Genomic DNA, 20126 nt, shown 5'->3' with positions numbered 1-20126 from the left:
CCCCCCCACAGCCCTGTGTTGGAGAAATCACGTGTTCTGATGACGATTCAGAATTTGAACTGTGGCTCAGATCCAACTTAAACTGTGGAGTGTCTGTACCAAGAACAGAATAGTGAAAAAGTGTTGTTTCGGTTCCTTGCTTAAACAGGGTTTTCTTGGTTCGTTTGTCGAAAGGAAAAACGACTTTAAGGAGTTTTGAGAAGAGAGGCTCCCTCCCCTTGTCAGAAATCACTCCCTCCCGCCCAGGGGAGCAAGTGACGATCCTGCTAATTCACCAGTGGTGGGTTTAAGTCCCCGTCTGCCCGTGAAACCCTTCCAACAAAGCAGCCACAGCCCTCCCATGGGAACCAGCCCTGGCGGGGCTGGGGGGGGACCTGGCCCTCTTGCTGCTACAACGCCCGCCTCCCGCAGCCCCCGCTTGCTCGCTGGGACCCCCGAGTGGCCCTGGGTGTCACGCAGCGTCCTCCTCCCTGGGGCTGTGAGTGTCTGAGATGGATACACTGCTGTCAGCCTCCTCCATCCTGTGTCGGGTGCTGCGTGCCCCAGAACCTCAGGGCAGAGCCCCTCCCCCCCCTGCGGCTGGAGGGGATGCAGGGGAGCTCGCAGGGCCACCCGAGACGCAGGGCCACCCACGACGTAGGGCCACTCACGACACAGGGCCACTCACGCGAAGACCAGGCGCCCCCAGCGTCGCAGCTCCGCCTGCTCCTCCGCGGAGGCCTCCGGGGCGTCGTCCTTCAGCCTCTGCCTCACGCCCTGGACGCCCTCCTGGTCCCGGTTCCTCTGTGCGCCCTCCAGCTGCTCGGCCCGGGCGGCCAGCTCCCGGCCCTGCTCCTCCAGCGCCTGCTGCAGGAAGAGCCAGGGCACGCCGCGCTTGAGCAGCTCCTGGGTCACCACGGAGTTCTGGAGGCGCCGCAGCTCCTCAGTGGCCCTCTCGAACAGCGACAGGGTCAGGGCCCTGAGGTCGTCCAGGGCTGCCTGGTCCAGGCGCTCCTGCAGCTCCTCCAGGCCGGCGCTGTGCTCCGCCACCAGGCTGCGCCACTGGCCCAGGTACTGGCCCACGTCCTCCGCCGTGCGGAAGGCGTCCCCGACGGCCAGCTGCTCCCTCCGCTGCTCCTTGTGCTGCCGGGAATTCGGAAAGGGAGGTGACGGGGGGCACGCTCAGTACACGAAGCCATTCGGGAAACAGTTTGGGAAGGTGGTTAGACCTTTTCCCCCAACAAGCTCACCTTTAGAAGACTGTCCTTCAGAAAATAACCCAAAACCTTGTGAAAACTTCATTTGCTCGACACTTATCCAGCCCTCACTCATCGACGAGGGGAAGTCCAGGAGGCAGACGCCATACCTGCCCCCCCCACCCCCCCACCCCCCGCCCCGGGTTCCCATCCTGGCTCCTCCACTGACACGCGGCATCGGCGGAAGCGAGCATCTTGCCCTCACTGTGACCCCACTTCCTAACCCCTCCAGCGGGCAGGAGAGCATCCAGCTCACAGAAGCGGCATGGGGGTTCCCTCCCTGAGCTGCTCGGCACCTGCGGCTCTTGCAGAAGCGCCGGGCGCAGGGGTCAAGTGCAGAGACGTCCGCCATTACTGTTCCCACGACCCAGGCACCCAGTAGCCACGTCAGCCACCGCAGCCCCGAAGAGGGCCCTCATCGGACCCCTATGGTGCTGGTGCCCCGACCTCGGGCCTCCAGCCCCCGGAATCGTGAGGTGGAAAATTTTTGTTGTTCGTCAGCCACTTGGGCTGCGGCATTGAGTGACAGCAGCCCGCACACGCCGAAACACTCAATCACTGACACTACGGCATTGTCATTGTTGGCCCCCGCGCCCTCCTCGCCCAGGCAGCTGTCACCGCCGGCCGAGACCCGCTGCGGCGCCGAGGCCGGGTGGGACCTGGAGAAGCCTTCTTGACACGCGTCCCCAAAAGTCACCGCCCCTGACGCCCAGGCGGCCGGTCCCCCAGTGCATCCCAGCTGTCCCCTGGCCCTGGCGGGCGCTCGGAACGGTTGTGGGGAGAACAAGGGGCGGACGCCCTCACACACCTTTTGCAGCATCTCCCGTCTCCTCTTCATTATTAGTCTTTGGCGGAGCTTTTTCTTCTCCTGCTTTAAGTCGTTGTCCAACTTCTGCTTTATGGAGAAGACCTCGGTCTGGGCGCGCTCCAAGAGTGCTTCCGCCTGGTCTTCATCCAAGTACCCGGCCCTGCGGGGAGAACACCGGGGTGGCCGCTCTCTCCCCCGCCCAGACGTGGCTGAGAGGCGGGGAGGGCGCGGCCGGCGTCGCTGCAGACAAGCAGACGGAGCTCGCACCACCGGGGAGGGCGGAGATGGGGCGAGATTTCTGGGAGGAAGCAGCAGCAGGCGAGGGGGGCTGCCATGGCACAGGCAGAGTCTGCCCAGAGCGGCAGGTGGGCTAGGGACTCCTGGGCACGAGCAAAGTCCAAGAGGTGAACAGAGGGAATACCCTGTGAGGGTCAAGTCGATGTGACTGGCCGGCCAGTTTAAATGAGGTGGGCCTGTGAGGGTGTTTCCCAAAGAGATTAGCATTTGAATCAGCAGACTCAGCAAAGCAGAGCGCCCCTTAAACCCAGAGTGCGCGGGCCTCCTCCGACTAGGGGCGGGGCCTGGCTAGGGGCGGGGCCTGACTAGGGGCGGCGGAGGAAGGAGAAACTGGCCCCTTCTTTCCCCGCCTCCCCTGCTCCAGCTGGGACTTCTCCTCTCCCTTCTCCTGCCCTCAGGCTGGAACTCCCTGGTTCTCGGGCCTCTGGACGCAGATGGACCACACCGCCAGCCAGCCAGCTTTCCTGGGCTCCCGTGGTCCGGCAGGACGGCACGCACGGGGCTTCTCAGCCCCCATAACTGCTGAGCCAGGCCTCGCGGACAGGCTATTTTCCCTGTCTCCTGGGGAACTCTGCCGAGAGGCGCTCTGTCCCTCTCGCTATCACCTCGCTAGTCTGTTACTCCCCGTGGTCTGCATCCCCGCCCGGGCTGGGCCGCCTGCTCCGTACGGTACGGGGTAGGTTCTCCAGGGAAACCTCTGGAAGGAACGAATAGGTGGATGGATGGATGAATGGATGAACGGGAGGTGCACGTTTGAGAACTCAGTCCGTGCGGACTTTCACGGCAGCAGTTACAAGTCAGAGCCAGGACACGCTTCCCTCAGGGCAGTGCGCATGCAGCCGCCGCCGGCGGCGCTTCGGCTCACGGCGAGGCACGCACCGGAGCGAACGTGACTCAGGAGCGTCCACTGCGGTGACGGGCTCATTAGCATCTCTGGGCAAACAGCGCCCACACAACGTGCACTTACAGAATTCTCATTAAATAAGAGCAACAGCGCTTCACAAAGCCCTAATAAAATTATCTAGCGGAACCAATTCACAAAACCACGCTCGTCGTAAGAAACCAGCTTTAGCGTCCCGTCCCTGGTCATTTCAAGGCCTCTCGTAACCCTATGGAGAATAACTTGCATTGTTGACCATGAGGTGCCTCCGAGACTGGCTGAGGAGGAGCCTGCAGCAAGGGGAGGGGCTGCACCGGTGAGAGGCCGCACCCCACGGTTTCCCTGGCCACACGGTGGGTGTCCCTGGTACCGGCACCCCCCCCCCCCCAGCTGCCGAGGAAGACCACCCGGAGTTTTGTGCTTCGTTCCAAAGGCAAATGCAGGAGGGCCAGCAGTGAGCGAGGGCCCAGAGACCAGGGCTCCCCGCACAGTGCCCGCGAGCCTCCACCACGGATTTCTTAGTGAAATGTTGGGGATCTGCTTTAAGACACCCCAGGGCAGAGACCCAGCGCCACGTGGGGACCGGCCATGAGTTGGCACCTCCTGAAGGCGGATGTTGGGTGTATGGGGCTCACAGCACGGTTGTCTCGACTGTCAAGAGTTTTAAATTCTGCAGCACGATGGAGTCTTACAACCAGAGAACTTTTCTTTTTCTTTTTTTTAGGTCCTCACCCAAGGATATGTTTATTGATTTTAGAGAAAGAGGGGAGAGAGAGAGAAACTTGATGTGAGAGAAAAACATTAATCGGTTGCCTCCCGTATGCGCCCCAACGGGGGATCGAACCCACAACCCAGGCATGTGCCCTGACTGGGACTGAACCTGCAACCCTTGGGTGTACAGGAGACGCTCCCACTAACTGAGCCACACTGGCCAGGGCAAAATTTTTTGTAAGACCCCAGTAAGGGGCAGCCAGAGCATGGATGAATGAACGGCGGCAGGCGGCCTGGCCGGGGGTGGGTGCAGGGCGTGTACCTCTCGTGCTTCTGGACCAGGAGGGTCAGCTGGGTGGCGGCTGTGCTCAGAAGTCCCTGCGCGCGGGCCTCTGACGACTGGATGTTCTGCACCAGGTACTCCCTGTGGCCGAACCTCTTGCTCAGGTGGTACCTCTTGCTGGCCTGGAAGAAGTCCATTAGCTCTTCCACCTCCTCCTGTTAAAAAAAATGTCAAAATCAGGAAACTACGCTTAATTAAAATTTAGAGAAGATTCCCTACGGACATTAAACATACTACATTTCCTGTCTCAAGACATATCCAGGACCAGGAGTGCTGGGGGGAACATTTAAGCCCCTGGGCCCCGGACGACGACACGTGAGTGAGGAAGGAGGGCTTTGGAAAGTACCTGGGCCCAGGTGGCCGGGGGTCACCAGAGCATCGTTACCGCCCTAAGACACGGAACGTAACTTCAGTCTGTCGGCGATGTGTCTCCGCCCCCCCCACATGTGTGCACCTGTGCACCTGTGCAGTTCCCAGGACCTGTGCCAGAGTTTTGGGACCTGCCGGCCGCCGGCCCTGACCCCCAAACGCCCACACTTGTGGAGGGGAGGGGGGAGCACTGTCCACTAGAGCAGCCAGGACTCTTCCTCCGTCTCCGGAGTGAGCAAATCCCAGCCAGCACGGCGAGTGCAGTAACCTGGCTTACACCGGCGTCTTCGCCGGGCCTGCCCCTGGGCCCGAGGCCTCCCTCACCTCATCTAACTTCACGGAGGGAGGCAGGACCGTGACTCCCATTGCACAGATGAGGAGACTGAGTCCCGCTGCAGAGCCGGTAAATAGCCGAGCAGGGTTTGACCTCAGCGGTCTAATTCCAGGCCTGTGCTCGAACTTCCCAGAAGGCTGCCTGCTCTGAACACAGCTTTAGCCAGTGGCTCAGTAACCGCGTCGGCAGGAATTAAACTCGGCGGTATTGCCCCCCGGATCGGCTCTGCCGGCTTTTCCGTCTGGGGAAATGCTGTCCATGCAATGAGCTACCAAACTGATTGACACTTTGTTCAACACAAGCGCCGTGGGCAGTCTCCTTTCCACACAAAGCCTGTCACGGCGCCGGTTCCGACAGCTGAGAACCCGCACATCCAGGCGGTGGAAGCTGCACGGGCAGCAGACACAACCCAATACAAGCGTCTCCCCAGAGTCCTGGCAGCGGCATCCACGTGCATGCTCCCCTCGGAGCTGGACCCCCGTGAGCTGGGAGTGGCCCTGTCTTCCCAAAGCTCACGGCGGTCACGTGGCCACCTCCTGGCCCTGGCCCTGGCCTGCTCTGTGGCAGCCCTCACACCCTGGGCCTGCGTCAGGACCAGAAATCTGCACGCCAGCAATGTCACTGTGTGTGTACATACGTGTGTACATGCGCTCACAAAGTACCCCAGGCCCCCTCGGGAGAGACTCCACAGCAGTGGCGACGGTCCCAGATGAACTGCTTTCACAGTCATCCAGGAGACCGATCATTCAGCCTGTGTTATCGACGATCACACTCAAGCTCGTGGGCAAAAACAGGCACAAATTCACGCAGACGTGTCTGGGCACAGACTGTAAACCCTACACACACACACATGCACGTTTATGCACACGCATATTCCTATCTTTTAAACACGCGTCGTACCGAGCACCGGCTTTCCTGGACCGGCTCACTAAACCTCGCCACTGCCCCCGGAGTGTGGGCGCCCTGTTACCCCCATCTCACAGGTAGAGAAATGGAGGCTCAAGCAAGCTGGGTAACTTGACCAAATTGACACAGTGGGGGAGGGGTGGAACTGGAATTCAAGTTCAAGTCAGCCCGGGGGACAGGCCTGGGCTTCACGCCCCCATTGGTCCTGCTTTCTGAAAACTCACACGGACACTGGGGGAAGAAGAGAGCTCCCATGTCCACGGCACAGAAGGGGAGTGGAAGGGGAGCGGGACTCGGCGTTGGGGGAGGACAAGGCCACGGGTGACCTGGGAAAACACCCTCCCCTCGGAGCGGCGCGGCTGGGGACGTTACCTGGACTTTAGAGTAGTCTTGCAGCAGCATTTCCGCGGCCTCGGGCTTCAGGTCCCCTTTGAAAATGGCACTTTTTATCTGGTCAAAAAAGATGCTGTGCAGCTCGTTTCTTTGGAAAACGGCCAGCTGCCGGCGAGCCTTGGCAAAGTCTTCCTCCTGCTGCAGCGCGAGGGACCTCTGCAGGTGCTGCTGCTCCAGGCCGTGCAGCGTCCGCAGCAGGCCGCTGCACTCGGCGGCGGACTGCGGAGACAGCGGGCGGATGGACGGGAGCGGCTGACACGCCAGCCAGGCACACGTGCACACAGGCATGCACATACACGCAGTACACAAGCATGTATGCAGCAATCTACCATGTGTACACCCATGCATACCACATGCAGACACACACAGCATACAGGCATGGATGCAGCAACCCACCATGTACAGCCACACATACACGTACACCGTGGGCATGCATGTGCGTGCACACATACAACACACATGCACACACAGTGCACGTGCAAATGCAGGCACAGATAACCACACAAGCATGCACACTCCCCTAGGACACATGTGTACGCAGTGCACACGCACACAATGCCCCAAGCTGACAACGACGAGGCTGCACGGCTCTGGGAGATGCTGTCGCAGCCTGCCCTCCCTGGGACCCTAACGCTTTCCAGAACAACCTCGAAGCAAGAACTTCACAGGGAGGAAATCTGCAGCTCAAACTGCCTGGAAGCAGCCTGGAATCGGAGACCCCGAGGACTGTGCTGTTGGCTGCGCACGCTCACTGCCGCGTCTCTCACTCGTGACTTACTTGAGGAGAAAAGCACCAACAGTCAGGCCCAGGTGGAGGCCGGCTGGATGAAAGTAGCGGCAAAGGGGTGTGAAGGCACAGCCGCGTGACACCTGCACGTTACGTGGTCCGGTGCGAGGAAGGGAATGGGTGGGACCAGGACCCAAGCTCCAGGGAGAGGGCAGCCCGGCCGGGACCTGATTGCAAGGCGGCGAGACCCGCACGGAGCGCTCAGCCAGGCCGGGCCCAGACCCCCGACCACGGAGGCTTGCGATGGCCTGTGGGAGTTGTTTTAAGTTGCTGAGCGTGTGGTGCTATGGCACGCACTGAGGGTGAGGGGGCACACGCTCGGGGACGCCGAGGGTCCTGCCCCATTTCTCTCCACTCTCAGGAGGGAAGGGGACGTTCAAACCAGCTCTTCAGGCACCGGGCTCTGAAACCACACAGACACTGCACGGTGCCCCATGCTGGTGGAGCCAAGGGAGGCGCAGTGTATCTGTCCCACAGCTGGAGGGCGCCACCATCCCAGGGGTCCAAGGTCAAGGTCAAGACGCACATGGTCTCGGGAGGTGGGAGGACGTGAGATGACAGCCTTGACTGTGCTGAGCAGAGGCCAGGAAGGCAGACGGGCAGTGACGGCACAGGGCAAGGGCTGGGCTCCCTCGGCTACAGGGGATCCGGGGGTGGCTCCACGGGATTAGGGGGCTCCACACTGCCCTCACTCTCTGTTCCCGGGGACCAGCATCTCCATCTCCCCGGCTTCCCCAGTCACAGGCCTGCTGCCTCCGCTTCCGGCCACTCACAACCCTACGGAGGCAAAATCCTCATCCGCCCCTTTCCAGCTCTTTTCACGGACTTTTCAATTTGTTCAGAAGCTGCCCCAGAAAGTAGCCGGTGTGTGACAAGCTCTGTCCCCAGGTGCCCCCAGCGACGTGGCCGGCAGCAGCCACTGCGCCAGACACGGAAAGATATTCCGTGCGTGTCCCCGGCCACATCTCCAGGGCTCTAGCGTGGTTCCTTTCAGGACGGCAGCCAACACACCTCTTAGAAAAGGAGAGCTAAACAATCAGCAGAGGCCAGGCCCGGGGCCGCTGCGGAAGCAGCACTGGGCACGCACAGCCTCGAAGGCCAGCGCCCTGCCCCCACACCACATCCCCCAGCCACCCCGCATGGGCACTCCAGTCTCGCTCCACAGGAGCAGAGCTGGAAGGCACTAGAGCGGGAGGCCAGGTCCATCTGACTGCACAGCCTGTGCTGCAGAGAGCACGCTGCCATGACCGCAGCCCAGAGGGACATGCGTGCACACAGACATCACATGTGGAGACCTTCTCCTCTCCCCAGAGCCTCCCTCGGCACCGGGAACATGGCGCTATTAGAACGTAGTTGAATGATGGCACATGTTTTAACATGGGAGGGTCCTTCTCAGCTATGGACTTCTGCAATGCAAACCCCATGTCCCATTTTTCTCTCTGTCCTCACACCCCAGCCTGGTGCCCGAGAGACAGTAAGTGATGAATAAGTGCTTTCTAAATGAATTCTGGACGGATGGCTGGGTTGTGGGTGGTTGCATAGGTGGATGTGTAGACGGACAGGTGGGTGGACAAATGAGTGGATGGATGGTGGATGGATGGAAGGTGGGTGGATGGATGGGTGGGTGGATGGATAGATGAATGGGTGGATGGGTGGGTGGATGGATGAATGGATGGTGGGTGGATGGAAAGATGGTGGGTGGATGGGTGGGTAGATGGATGGATGGATGGGTGGGTAGATGGATAGATGAATGGATGGATGGATGGATGGATGAGTGGATGGGTGGGTAGATGGATGGGTGGATGGATAGATAGATGGAGATGGATGGGTGGATAGATGAATGGATGGATGGGTGGATGGATGGATAGATGGATGGATGGGTGGATGGATGGATGGGTGGATGGATGGATGGATGGGTGGATGGATGGATGGGTGGATGGGTGGATGGATGGGTAGGTAGATGGATGGGTGGATGGTGGATGGATAGATGAATGGATGGGTGGGTGGATGGATGGATGGATGGGTGGATGGGTGGATGGGTGGATGGATGGGTGGATGGGTGGGTAGATAGATGGGTGGATGGATGGGTAGATAGATGGGTGGATGGGTGGGTAGATGGATAGATGAATGGATGGGTGGATGAATGGATGGGTGGGTGGGTGGATGGATGGATGGATGGGTGGGTGGATGAATGGATGAATGGATGATGGGTAGGTAGATGGATAGATGAATGGATGGGTGGGTGGATGGATGGGTGGGTGGATGGATGGATGGGTGGATGGATGGATGGGTGGGTGGGTAGATAGATGGGTGGATAGCTGGATGCATGCACGGACAGATAAATGCAGGATCCCCGAGAGGAAGGAGGGAGGCGGCGGAAGCCCGCCCTCCGGAGCTGCCTCACCCTCTCGCTGACATGCTTCAGCAGCTCCTCGGCCTCCTCCATCGCCGCCATCTCCCTCTGGTACTGGGTCTCCATCTTCTTCCTCGTCTCCAGGTCGCACTCGGCCGTCAGCGCCACCATCTTCCGATCGTACTCCTCCTGGATCTCCTTCTCCAGCCGGAGGAGCTGCTTCTTAAAAAGAGCGGCCATCCTCCTCTCCGCCGGCGGGGAGAGGTGGCCCTGGCCGGCCAGCCCGCGCAGCAGAAGGGTGACGACGTCTTGGCTGATCTGCGTCCGACAAGCCTCCAGGTCGGAGTCCGCCTGGTTCAGGGTCGCGATCTCCAGCCTGGGAGACACAGAGGTGGAGAGAGTACCGTGCCGTGCCGTGGCAACAGGAAGCAGAGGTCCCTCAGAGCTCTGAGGTTTCTGACTGTTTACAGGTGAGGCCTTCTTTCCCCCTCCCCCTCCCCCTCCCCCTCGTCTCCTCCCTGCCTTCTGCCCCCTCTGGAGACCGGAGGCCAGAGTCGGAGCAGCAGACTCCTCCCCAGCAAGGGGGCAGGTGCCCTGCCGGGAGGGAGAGGAGCATGGCGGACACCAGCATGGCCGCTGGTGGCAGGAGACCACGGGAAAAAGCGATAGTTACGGTATTAGGAGGGTTTTAGAATAAAGTTTATTTTCATCTTTCCAGTTAAAAATTAACTTAATTTTTAATGACAAGTAAGGGTGACGTGCCACCCTGGACAGGATCCTGGAAGAGACAAAGGACAAGGGATACATCTGGATAAAGCACGGACTTCGTTAATAATGCAAGAACGTTGGTTCACTAATTGGAACCCATGCACCGCAGTGGTGGGAGATACCACTAACGGGGGATGGGGTACGGGGTGGGGGGCCCCCCTGGGCTGTCCCTCAACTCTCTGTGGGTCTAAGCTGCTGTAAACAGCAGGCCCACTGCAGAAGCGGTCGGGGAGCTCACAGGGCCCCGGGCCTAACGCCGGCCGGGGTGGCCGGGTGCAGGGGTGCTGTCTGCACAGTGACACGTGGGACTGGCTCTCGGTGCGGGCGGGTCGACGGGATGCTCGTTACGTCTCTGTGAGTAACGCCACAGAAGGATGCGCAGGGCTGTTCGTGACAGGGAGTCTGGGACACAAGGACACGGAGAGAGAGGCTTCGTCCCCTGTGGGCCCGCCTCTCGCCCAGACCCAGCGGGGACACTCTGCTGTACTCGCTTCCGTTCTGTCCTCTACGGACACGTGTCCCACACGCGTTCACACGCCACACGTGCACACTGCTGGTGAGGACACGGGGGCAAGGGCAACGCTGTCCTTCCTCTGTCCGTTTATCACTGTGACAGGCATCTGCCAGTGGCTTAAAAACTGTCAAGCCCTGGCTGGCGTAGCTCAGTGGATTGAGCGCGGGCTGCGAACCAAAGTGTCGCAGGTTCGATTCCCAGTCAGGGCACATGCCTGGGTTGCAGGCCATGGCCCCCAGCAACCGCACACTGATGTTTCTCTCTCTCTCTCTTTCTCCCTCCCTTCCCTCTCTGAAAATAAATAAATAAAATCTTTTTAAAAAACCGTCAAAGTTTCCTTTACGACGGCTGATAGCATTCAACCAACCGCTTTTCGGATGCAGCGTGCGTGGGGCACTCGCAGAGCCCAGACCCAAGAACAGCGCTGCCGTCCCCGCCTCGGTGAGGCTGCCGGCTGGCGGTCCGGTCCGAGGTGACTTCCGGAGAGCCACCCCCACCCGGGCCTGCGGCCGGCGTCAGCAGCATTCTGCAGTCTCCTGGCAGGGCCTGCCAGCGCGCTTTCCCGAAAAGCTCCCCAGGGGTGTCTAATGATCTTTGAGAGTTTGACAGGAGAAAATGGCACTGGATTCTAAAAATATAAAGGTCTGCAGAAAACTTCATGACAGGGGTTCACAAGCCCGTGAAAGCGGGAAGAGCAGTGCGTCTCTTGATGCACTCAGCACATGACTTCAAAAACGGCCCCTTCCTTCCGGGCTCGCGCCAGCCCCTCCCTCCCACGCTGATCGGGGCATCTCCAGGCAAACCCCGGAGCCTTCACTTCACCTGTAGCTCCTCAGTGTGTGGCTGCAACTGCCGAGCAGCTGTGTATGTCAGGGGCATACGCAAGTACCCGTGTATACCTATACATGCATACACGTGTGTTCATGGGTTTCTCATCTGACCTGTGTATCATTCATGTATCATAGCATCGCATTCGAAATGTTAATATTTATAAGCCCTGGCCGGGTAGTTCAGTTGGTTAGAGCATCATCCCAGTACGCCAAGATCACGGTTCGATCCCCGGTCAGGGCACAGGCAAGATGCAACCAGTGAACGCATAAATGCGTGGACAACAAATTGATGTCTCTCTCTCTCCCTCTCTCTCTCTCTCTCTCTCTCTCTCTCTCTCTCTTTCTCTCCCTCTCTCTCTCACATCAATAAAATAAAATAATAAAATAAAAGTTAACAACTCCAGTAAAGAATCAGTCAGTAATCAAACTACCTCAAACGTCCCCAAATGGTTTTCACAGCCGAAGGTTTTAATTCAAGGAGCCAATGAAACCCTACCACGTCTGTGCAGTGCGGTTTACTCCCTGGCATTCTGCCATCGATTGCAGGGGAACCAGGTCATCCCCCCTGCACGATGTCCTTGTCCTGGCTGGGCCAATGGCTTCCTCGGGGTGTCACTGTCCCTCTAGTCCCTGCATTTCCCATAGATGGCTGGTTAGACCGAAGGTCTTGATGAGTCAGATCCAGTCCATTTTCCAAAACACCCAGATGGGGCGCCAGCGCCCCCTACAGGGTCAGACCGTGGGCAAATGCTGTGATGGGTGGGCAGGTTCAAGTGCGTCCAAGTGATGCCAAATCATAAACCTTCCCATCGAATTTCCCCCGAGCGGCTTCAGCCTCCACTTGTAAATGTGACCTGGACCCACGACTTCCTCAGGAATTAAAAGAAGCACATCTTCTAATTCCATTGCTTCCATATTTTTAAAAAAGATTTTATTTATTTATTTTTAGAGATGGAAGGGAGCGAGAAAGAGAGAGAGAAACATCGATGTGTGGTTGCTGGGGGTCATGGCAACCCAGGCATGTACCCTGACTGGGAATCGAACCTGCGACACTTTGGTTCGCAGCCCAAGCTCAATCCACTGAGCTACGCCAGCCAGGGCTCTGCTTCTGCATTTTTAAAGCTGAGATTCTCTTCTATAAGAGAGACAACTTTCCTTAATAATTCGGCGACTCTGGCATGAAGCTAGGAGATGGGACAGATGTTTGATTGTTTGCTAGGGAAAGGTGGTGTCATAGCAACCTCCAGGTGACAAGCAGCTTGGGTCTGTGTCTTCATGTGCTGGTTTTGTTCTGGTGTGAGGGCAGAGGGCTAATCACACTGCCTCAGCTCCCCAAGAAGCTGCGCTTTGGATAACTTTTATCTGGAATCTTCATAAGGAGGACAAATACGTCAAAACGTTGCACGCTACACGGTTTCTAGCAAAATGCTGGTAAATTACAGCTGGCTGGGAGGGCCGGCCGGTGAGCCGTAAGTACTTAACAGGCGAGCCACACTTCCAGCTTCCCTGGGTGAGGTGACTCCCGAAACCGGGCGTGTGCTTTGAGGGACCCGGGAAGCCAGGCCTGTGAGCTGTGACAGAAGACTGGGGCATCTGTGGGGACTGCACCTCCTCGCCCCTGAACTGCGTCACCTGGAGAAAACTCCTCCGGGACAGCTGAGTGGGCTGCGGTGTAGCCTGCGGCAAGGACACCCACGGGAGGATGCCCGGCCCTGTCCTCACAGTGGCTGTGTTCCCACGCTCTGGCCTATTGCTCAGGTGGGGTCAAGTGTCACCTGCGGGAGTCTTGTGAGCCCAAACGTGGAGCCGAACCTGGCAGGCCACCTGCCTCCCAACATCAGGAAACTGCGGCCGACACTCGCTTGGTGCATTTCACGTGGTTCCCAGCCAGCGTTCTGTCTGACGCCCACGGTGTACGGCCTGAGACCATGGACGCCCACGTCCTTCACACATGGCCCGTTCATCTGGTTTAACCCACAACGCGGTCGTTTCCTTCCTTCGTCTTCTCCACGAGCCCTTCCTGGACTTGTGTGCGAGCGCACGCAGGGCGTGTTTCCTGGGTGACAGAGCCAGGAAGCAGCACAGGAGACGCCTGAAGACAGAGCGCGTCCACTTCCATATCCAGCAACCCCAACGGCGCCCCCAAGAAGTCACAGACCTCTGGGAATGACGCCTCTGGCGGCGCACGGAACGCCGGCCCCCACACGCCCGCACCCCACTGCCCGGAACCTGCGAGTGTGTCGGGCTCCATGGCTGAGCCCCGACAGAGATGAACTAACGACAGGGGTCTTTGCCGGTGGGAGCGGGAGGACGGGGCGTGGGAACCAGAGGGGGGTGGGGTGAAGGGAGTAGGGTCGGGAGCCGCGGGGTCGTCAGCAATGAAGACGGAGGAAGAGCCAGGTGCCAGGGAACGTGGAAACGAGGCTGAGGGCGGCCGCAAACGGACTCCGCCCTCGCACCGACATCTTGGTTTGTCCTAGCGAGAGGGCCTTGACCCCCAGAACCGTAAGGTCATGCATCTGTGCTGTGTGAAGCCACCAGGTTGTGGCAATCGGTTAGAGCTGGTAGGAAACTCATTCACCCCACCTGACCACACCGTCCCCATCCATTCATTCATTCCTTCGCTCGTTATTAACTTACACGAGAACGTGCGGTGGCTGCCTGCTGGGTGACTGACCTTCAGGTGCTTTACCAGGCACAGGGGATGAAGTGAGCAAGACGGCATCTCAGCAGGACTTTGCTGTCAAGTCATTTGCACTACGTGACCCGGGAAAGAACTTAGTTTCCAGCCCTGGCTGGCGTAGCTCAGTGGATTGAGTGCAGGCTGCGAACCAAAGCGTCGCAGGTTTGATTCCCAGTCAGGCCACATACCTGGGTTGCAGGCCACGGCCCCTAGCAACTGCACATTGATGTCTCTCTCTCTCTCTCTTTCTCCCTCTCTTCCCTCTCTAAAAATAAATAAATAAAATCTTAAAAAAAACCTTCGTTTTCCCACAGCATAATGGGGACCACACGTCTCAGGGCGTTGTTCAGGGGTCCAAAGAGACCAGTATAAGATGCGTGGGCGTTTGGTCGGTGCTAAATAACCACAGTGCCTGTCCCCTCTGCTGCCCTCTCTCCAGGAGGCCGGTTGCAGACGGAGCCCGACCCCCGAGCCCAGCCTTTCCCGTTGCCTAGGAAGACAACCTCACAGGTGCTTTCTGTTCGAGTGTTTACGTCAATCTGTCCAAAGTGGCAACAATAAAAACCATCGGGGTGTTCCAGAGCCACAGAAGAAAGCAAAAATGTCCTTTTAAACCAATCAAAACACCACGTAGTTCATGGAGCTGACTCTCTTCTGCTCATTTTTCCCGGTGGCCCCCGGAGGGGAAAACACACACTCAGGAGGCATCGTTCAGGTACAGGGTTGGACACCTGTGAAATCCGCATCACTCCTGGGCATTTTTTTAAAGATTTTATTTATTTATTTTCAGAGAGGGAGGGGAGGGAGAAAGAGAGAGAGAGAAACATCAATGTGCGGTTGCTGGGGGCCGTGGCCTGCAACCCAGGCATGTGCCCTGACTGGGAATCGAACCTGCGATGCTTTGGTTCTCAGCCCTTGCTCAGTCCACTGAGCTACGCCAGCCAGGGCATCCCCTGGGCATTTTTAACTATTTGCAGAATAAAACGTACATGTTTTCCAGCCCGCTCCTCTCCCCCAAAGTCCCCACTGGCACCGTGCAACAGACGGAGCTCCCCGAGCTGGACCGAGATTCCCGACACACTTTCCTGCCTCAACAGGCGGCAGAGTCGGCGGGGTCACACGGCTCTCCCAGGGAACACACAGTTTTTCCCAGTCATGAGCATGTCATCCTGTCACCCCACCTTCAAGATGACTGAGTGGTGCAGTGCGCCGGCACACCCCCCGTGCCCCCCACGTTCCTCCTGTGCGCGACCGACCGACTGCACACGGAGCTCAGAACACCGAACACCGCGGGGCCGTGGGAGGCCCTCGCAGAGCGCGAGCCATTACAATTCAGGGCCAGGCCTGCCCGGTGTGACATCTTCCTAGAAGTAAGGGCTTAAATCACCCCAGGACGGATCGATCCTTCGATTGGCTACTGAGCGTAAAAAAAAGAGAGAATGATGTTCATGTCCTTTTTCGTATTTATTTCACACAAAAGTCAATCACATCCCCCCCGAAACGGCGAGCAAGGGGCCGGCCCAGCGTGAGGATAGGCTTTGACCCCCCGGGGCAGTCAGCGCCGCCCTACTGCGTGGGAACAGGGACTCGTTTGTCACGGTGAAGGGTCATTAGTCCAGGAGGGACACGAAACGGCCACCACCATCTTTTACAACACGCGCCGGGAGCCCACCCGTCAGCCGGCGTGAGTCCTAGGGCCACCAACGCCACTTCGGCAGCAGGGAGAGTGGCGGTTTCCTCCCGGGAGCCGTCTCCATGGAGACGGCACCGCGCCAGGCCCCAGGTGGGGCCCGTAAATCATATTTGTATGATTTACGTGAAATAACGTCAGGCTGTCGGCCTGAGGCGCTGGACAGTGGGAGTCCGGGGGGAAAAATGCCTCCCGAGCGTCGTCCCCGTCCAGACGGTGACAGGAGGTCACATCGGAGTAAAGCCAGTTGCCGCGTGTGAGCACGCTGCGCCGCGGTGTCCGGCGCGGCAGGAGCTCACATGTGCTGTGAGGTGCGGGTCAGCAGCAGTCCCCACCCTTCCTCCTGGATGTCTTCCTCTTGAAGATCTCTGCTTGGAAGTCAGATTGGGTGGGGGTGGGGTCTGGGGGGCGCCCTGCAGGCCTTGAGCTGCCCCCCAGGGGGGCAGAGAGAGAGGCGCAGTAACCCGTTCTGTCCAGGGGCCTCCAGACCGCTGCCCACTCCCCACCCGTTCACCGACCAGACCCCACACGGTGCGCTCCCCGCGTCTCTGTGTCCAAACTGCCCTCTTCTCGTTAGGTCACCAGTCACCGTGGACTGAGGCCCCCGAGTGACCTCATCTGGGCTTGATTACGACCTCTGCTACCAAGATGCTACTTCCAAATAAGGTCCCGTTCACTGATCCCAGGGTTAGGGTTTCAACATACTTTTTGGAGGATACACATTTTTTTTTAAAACTAACTTCTTTTTTTTTTTTAAAGATTTTATTTATTTATTTTTAGAGAGGGAAGGGAGGGAGATAGAGAGAGACAGAGAAACTTCAATGTGTGGTTGCTGGGGGTTATGGCCTGCAACCCAGGCATGTGCCCTGGCTGGGAATCGAACCTGTGATGCTTTGGTTCGCAGCCCACGCTCAATCCACTGAGCTACGCCAGCCAGGGCTAGAGGATACACATTTCAACCCGTCACGGCAACCTCCACGGGACGACAGTCCCTCACAGTCAGTACGATGTGCAAGTAGAAACGGGCTGGCCACCTCTTAGCAGAGAGAATAGTTCTGCTCTGGCCGGGAGCTTGGACCAGATGGCCTCGAAGGTCCTTGGTAGCACCTAGAACCCACCCATTTCCTCATTCTGTCCCTGCGGACAAGGGGGCACGTCCTCATGGTTCCCTCCGGCGCCTCCCCTGCTCCCGTGCCACCTGTCGGGAAGGAGGTGCACAGTGTCTGTCCCTCCTTGTCCCAGTGCTCCACTCCCCACGGCGCCGTGCTGCATCGACCAGTCACCTCCCACACCTCGTCTTTATCTCCTGTCCCCCGGATGGCACTTGGCTAGTGAGTGTGGTGACTCTGTGTTGGTCCCCGCCGCACCCCAGCACCTGCAGTGCCCGGCCATAGGCGGTGCCCGTCAAATGTCCTGGGCGGACAAGGTGCCAACCTGCTACGTCCCCTGGGCCTCACAGAGCAGGGGGCCTGGCTCCCGCTCCCTCTGGCTCCCTGGTCCTGGAGCCCATGTCTCCCCAGGGAAGCTGCCTGGTCTCCTTAAGGCAGAACCAAGTCCCCCCCCATGCAGCGCTCCGTCCCCTGCTGCCTGCACCCCACTGCACCTTGCCGGGGCTGTCTGTGAACCTGGCGTCCCCACCAAGAGTGACGGGTGGGGGAGGGGGGCTGCTATTCGATTGTCCCCGCTCGCTGCCTCGCTGCCCTGCATTGCCCCGTGTGCGCTGCCTCTCCCTCGGATGGCGGGCATCCCAGGGGGCCTCGCTTTTCTCGCCTCCCTCCCCAGCCCCTCGCACAGCAGCGCCCGCGCTCAGCAGGAGCTCGGTAAACACGAGCTGGGAGAAGAAAGGTGTCTGATGGACACAGGACTCCTCCAAGAAAGCTGCCTTTTGCTGGGAGAATGACAGTGAGGGTTGCCATGGAAACCAGAGGCATTAGAGCCACTGGGCTCCGAAGCAGTCTCCGGTATGTCCCCTGTAACAATCCGGCACTGGTGTGTCAGGTGCTGGCAGGGACCCAGCGCCTCGCAGGAACGCCAGCCGCGAGGCGCAGGCGTGAGCAGGAGCCGCTTCCCACCTCGGCAGGGCGCGGCCGCGAGGATGCCCGGGTGGCCCTGGGTGCTCTGTCATCGGCCCTCCCGGAACTCGGGACCCACCAGACCCATGTCACCGGGCTGTGGGCTACACCGCAAACCACCTGGAAACACACTGTCTGTCCCTCTCGTCCGGCCCGCCCCTCCCCCAAACCTGCTCCGGTCCCCGATGACACCCTAGTCGTGAACATCAGCCCACGTCCCAGTCCGCACCTGACTGAACTCGAGGCCACAGTAGACACGGACGGTCACCCCTTCCCCTGGGACCCCCTCCTCTTCGGCTCCCCCGGGCCCCTCCGACTCCTTGAGGCCAGAATTCCCAGGGCCCGGCCCGGGTCCTCCGTCCTCTCGGCCCTTCTCCACGGGCGCCTCCCTCGGTCCCCGCCCTGGCGTCCCACCTCCAGGCCAGAGCTCCTGAGACCAGACCTCCACGCGGCTGCCCCGGGCGTCACCACCCCGGCGTCTCCAGGGCATCCTGACGTCCCCAGGTCCGACTCCCAACACCAGGGAGCATGCCCCTCTCTGCTCGCCTTAGGAGACAGCGGCACGTCCGCCCAGCGGCTCAGCCTGACTGACACTCAGGCGTCGCCCTCGATGGCCCGAGAACCCCGCTGCCGAGCCATCGGCAGGTCCCGGGACTGTCCCTCCTTCGTTCCTCCCTCGAGCCCACAAACACACACGAGCCCACAGGGTGGGTGTCAGACAGACTAAATCCTGGGGGACCCTCCGGGGAGCCTGGCCTTCTCCCCGCTCTGAGGTGGGGGCAGTGAGCAGCCGATTAGATGGACGGGGTGTAGTGGAATGACAGGGCGCAGAGGAATGACGGGGCGCACAGGAATGACGGGGCACAGAGGAATGACGGGGCACAGAGGAATGACGGGTGCAGAGGAATGACAGGGCGCAGTGGAATGACGGGGTGCAGAGGAATGACGGGGTACAGTGGAATGACGGGGTGCAGAGGAATGACAAGGAGCAGAGGGATGACGGGGTGCAGTGGAACAACAGGGTGCAGTGGGACAGCTCCGGCTCCCGGCGGCACGTCCCGCTGCGAGGGCGTCCCAGGCAGAGCCGACGTCCTCGGGGCGGCTCTGGGCACCCGGGGGGCCGTGTCGCATCAGGGAAGGTGCCGTGCTGTCTTCCTTCCGGCTTGAGAAACGTGGCAGCCCCTCGTAATCTTTGCTGTCGAAGCCCCCAGACAACCTCTGCTGTTACCTGCTGGCGACTGTCCGTCAAGCACATCCCCTGGGTGTGGTGCCAACCCCGCAAGCACCTACTGTGTGCCTGGCACCATCTGAGGCCTCAGGGATAAACCAATGAATGAGACAGACAGCTCCTGCCCTCATGACCTCACTGCCTGGGCGGGGAAGCCGGAATACAGAGACATCACAAAAGAAGACAGACTGACAAGGTGGCTTCCGACAGCCTTGGGCGCCGTGTGCAGAAAATCGGAGTTTGAGGATGGAGACCGGCGGCACCGGCAGCAGTGGCAGCGGAGGAGGAGGGGCTGCTCCAGGTAACGGCACGCACTGACCCCCCAGGCTCCCGCCATCCCAGCCACGCCCTCTGCTCCGTCAGCAAACACTGTGCCCTGAGCTCTGCACACCCAACCCCCCACCCCCAGAGTGCTCATCCCTCAGGTCTCAGCTTAACTGACTCCCTTAGAGGGGCTTCCCCGAGACCCCACACTAGAGCAGGACCCCGCTCTTCCTGACCCCCTACAGCCCTTGCCACGGTGACCAGTGGGTGGTCACTGGCACTGCGTTTGTATGCTGCTTGCCAAGTTCACGGGGACAGAAACCAGGACCCTGCAGCACCCGCCAGGGTCTGCCACACACCCAGCACAGAAGGGCCCCCCGGCGGGGACCTGCTGCAGTAGCCAAGGCACCAAGCGCCTCCCAGGAATCGCCGCAGACAAAGAGCGTGGAGAAAGAACGAGCGGACAAGAGAAACCTGGGCGAGCGGCTCCAGGGTTCCAGATGAGGAACCACGTCGCATCTCTGGGGTGACTCTATGGGTCGAGAGGGCAGCGGCTGTAAGAGACACGTCACACGGGAGAACCCACTCAGGCCCCGTCTCCCCCAGGCCCCAGTCGGCCGGCGCTCAGGGGCCCCGACTGTGCACGAGGCGTGATGTTGAG

General features: G+C 59.6%; 1 protein-coding gene across 2 annotated transcripts in view; it reads right to left on the bottom strand.

Moving 5' to 3' along the window:
* Positions 1 to 20126, bottom strand: part of EVC2 (EvC ciliary complex subunit 2) — a 57586-nt gene that overhangs the window by 13560 nt on the left and 23900 nt on the right. For both annotated transcript variants that reach the window (XM_036018690.1, XM_036018695.1), the window contains exons 8-12: positions 9468 to 9792; positions 6256 to 6495; positions 4254 to 4429; positions 2044 to 2203; positions 668 to 1122 (exon numbers count right to left, since the gene is read on the bottom strand). In XM_036018690.1, the coding sequence (XP_035874583.1) occupies positions 668 to 1122; positions 2044 to 2203; positions 4254 to 4429; positions 6256 to 6495; positions 9468 to 9792 (1356 nt within the window). The remainder of the gene's footprint in view (positions 1 to 667; positions 1123 to 2043; positions 2204 to 4253; positions 4430 to 6255; positions 6496 to 9467; positions 9793 to 20126) is intronic.

This window comes from Phyllostomus discolor, chromosome 1 (assembly GCF_004126475.2).
Source record: "Phyllostomus discolor isolate MPI-MPIP mPhyDis1 chromosome 1, mPhyDis1.pri.v3, whole genome shotgun sequence".
NCBI lineage: Eukaryota > Metazoa > Chordata > Mammalia > Chiroptera > Phyllostomidae > Phyllostomus > Phyllostomus discolor.
The sequence above is the reverse complement of the archived record's forward strand: the minus strand, read 5'-3'. Positions and strand labels throughout refer to the sequence as shown.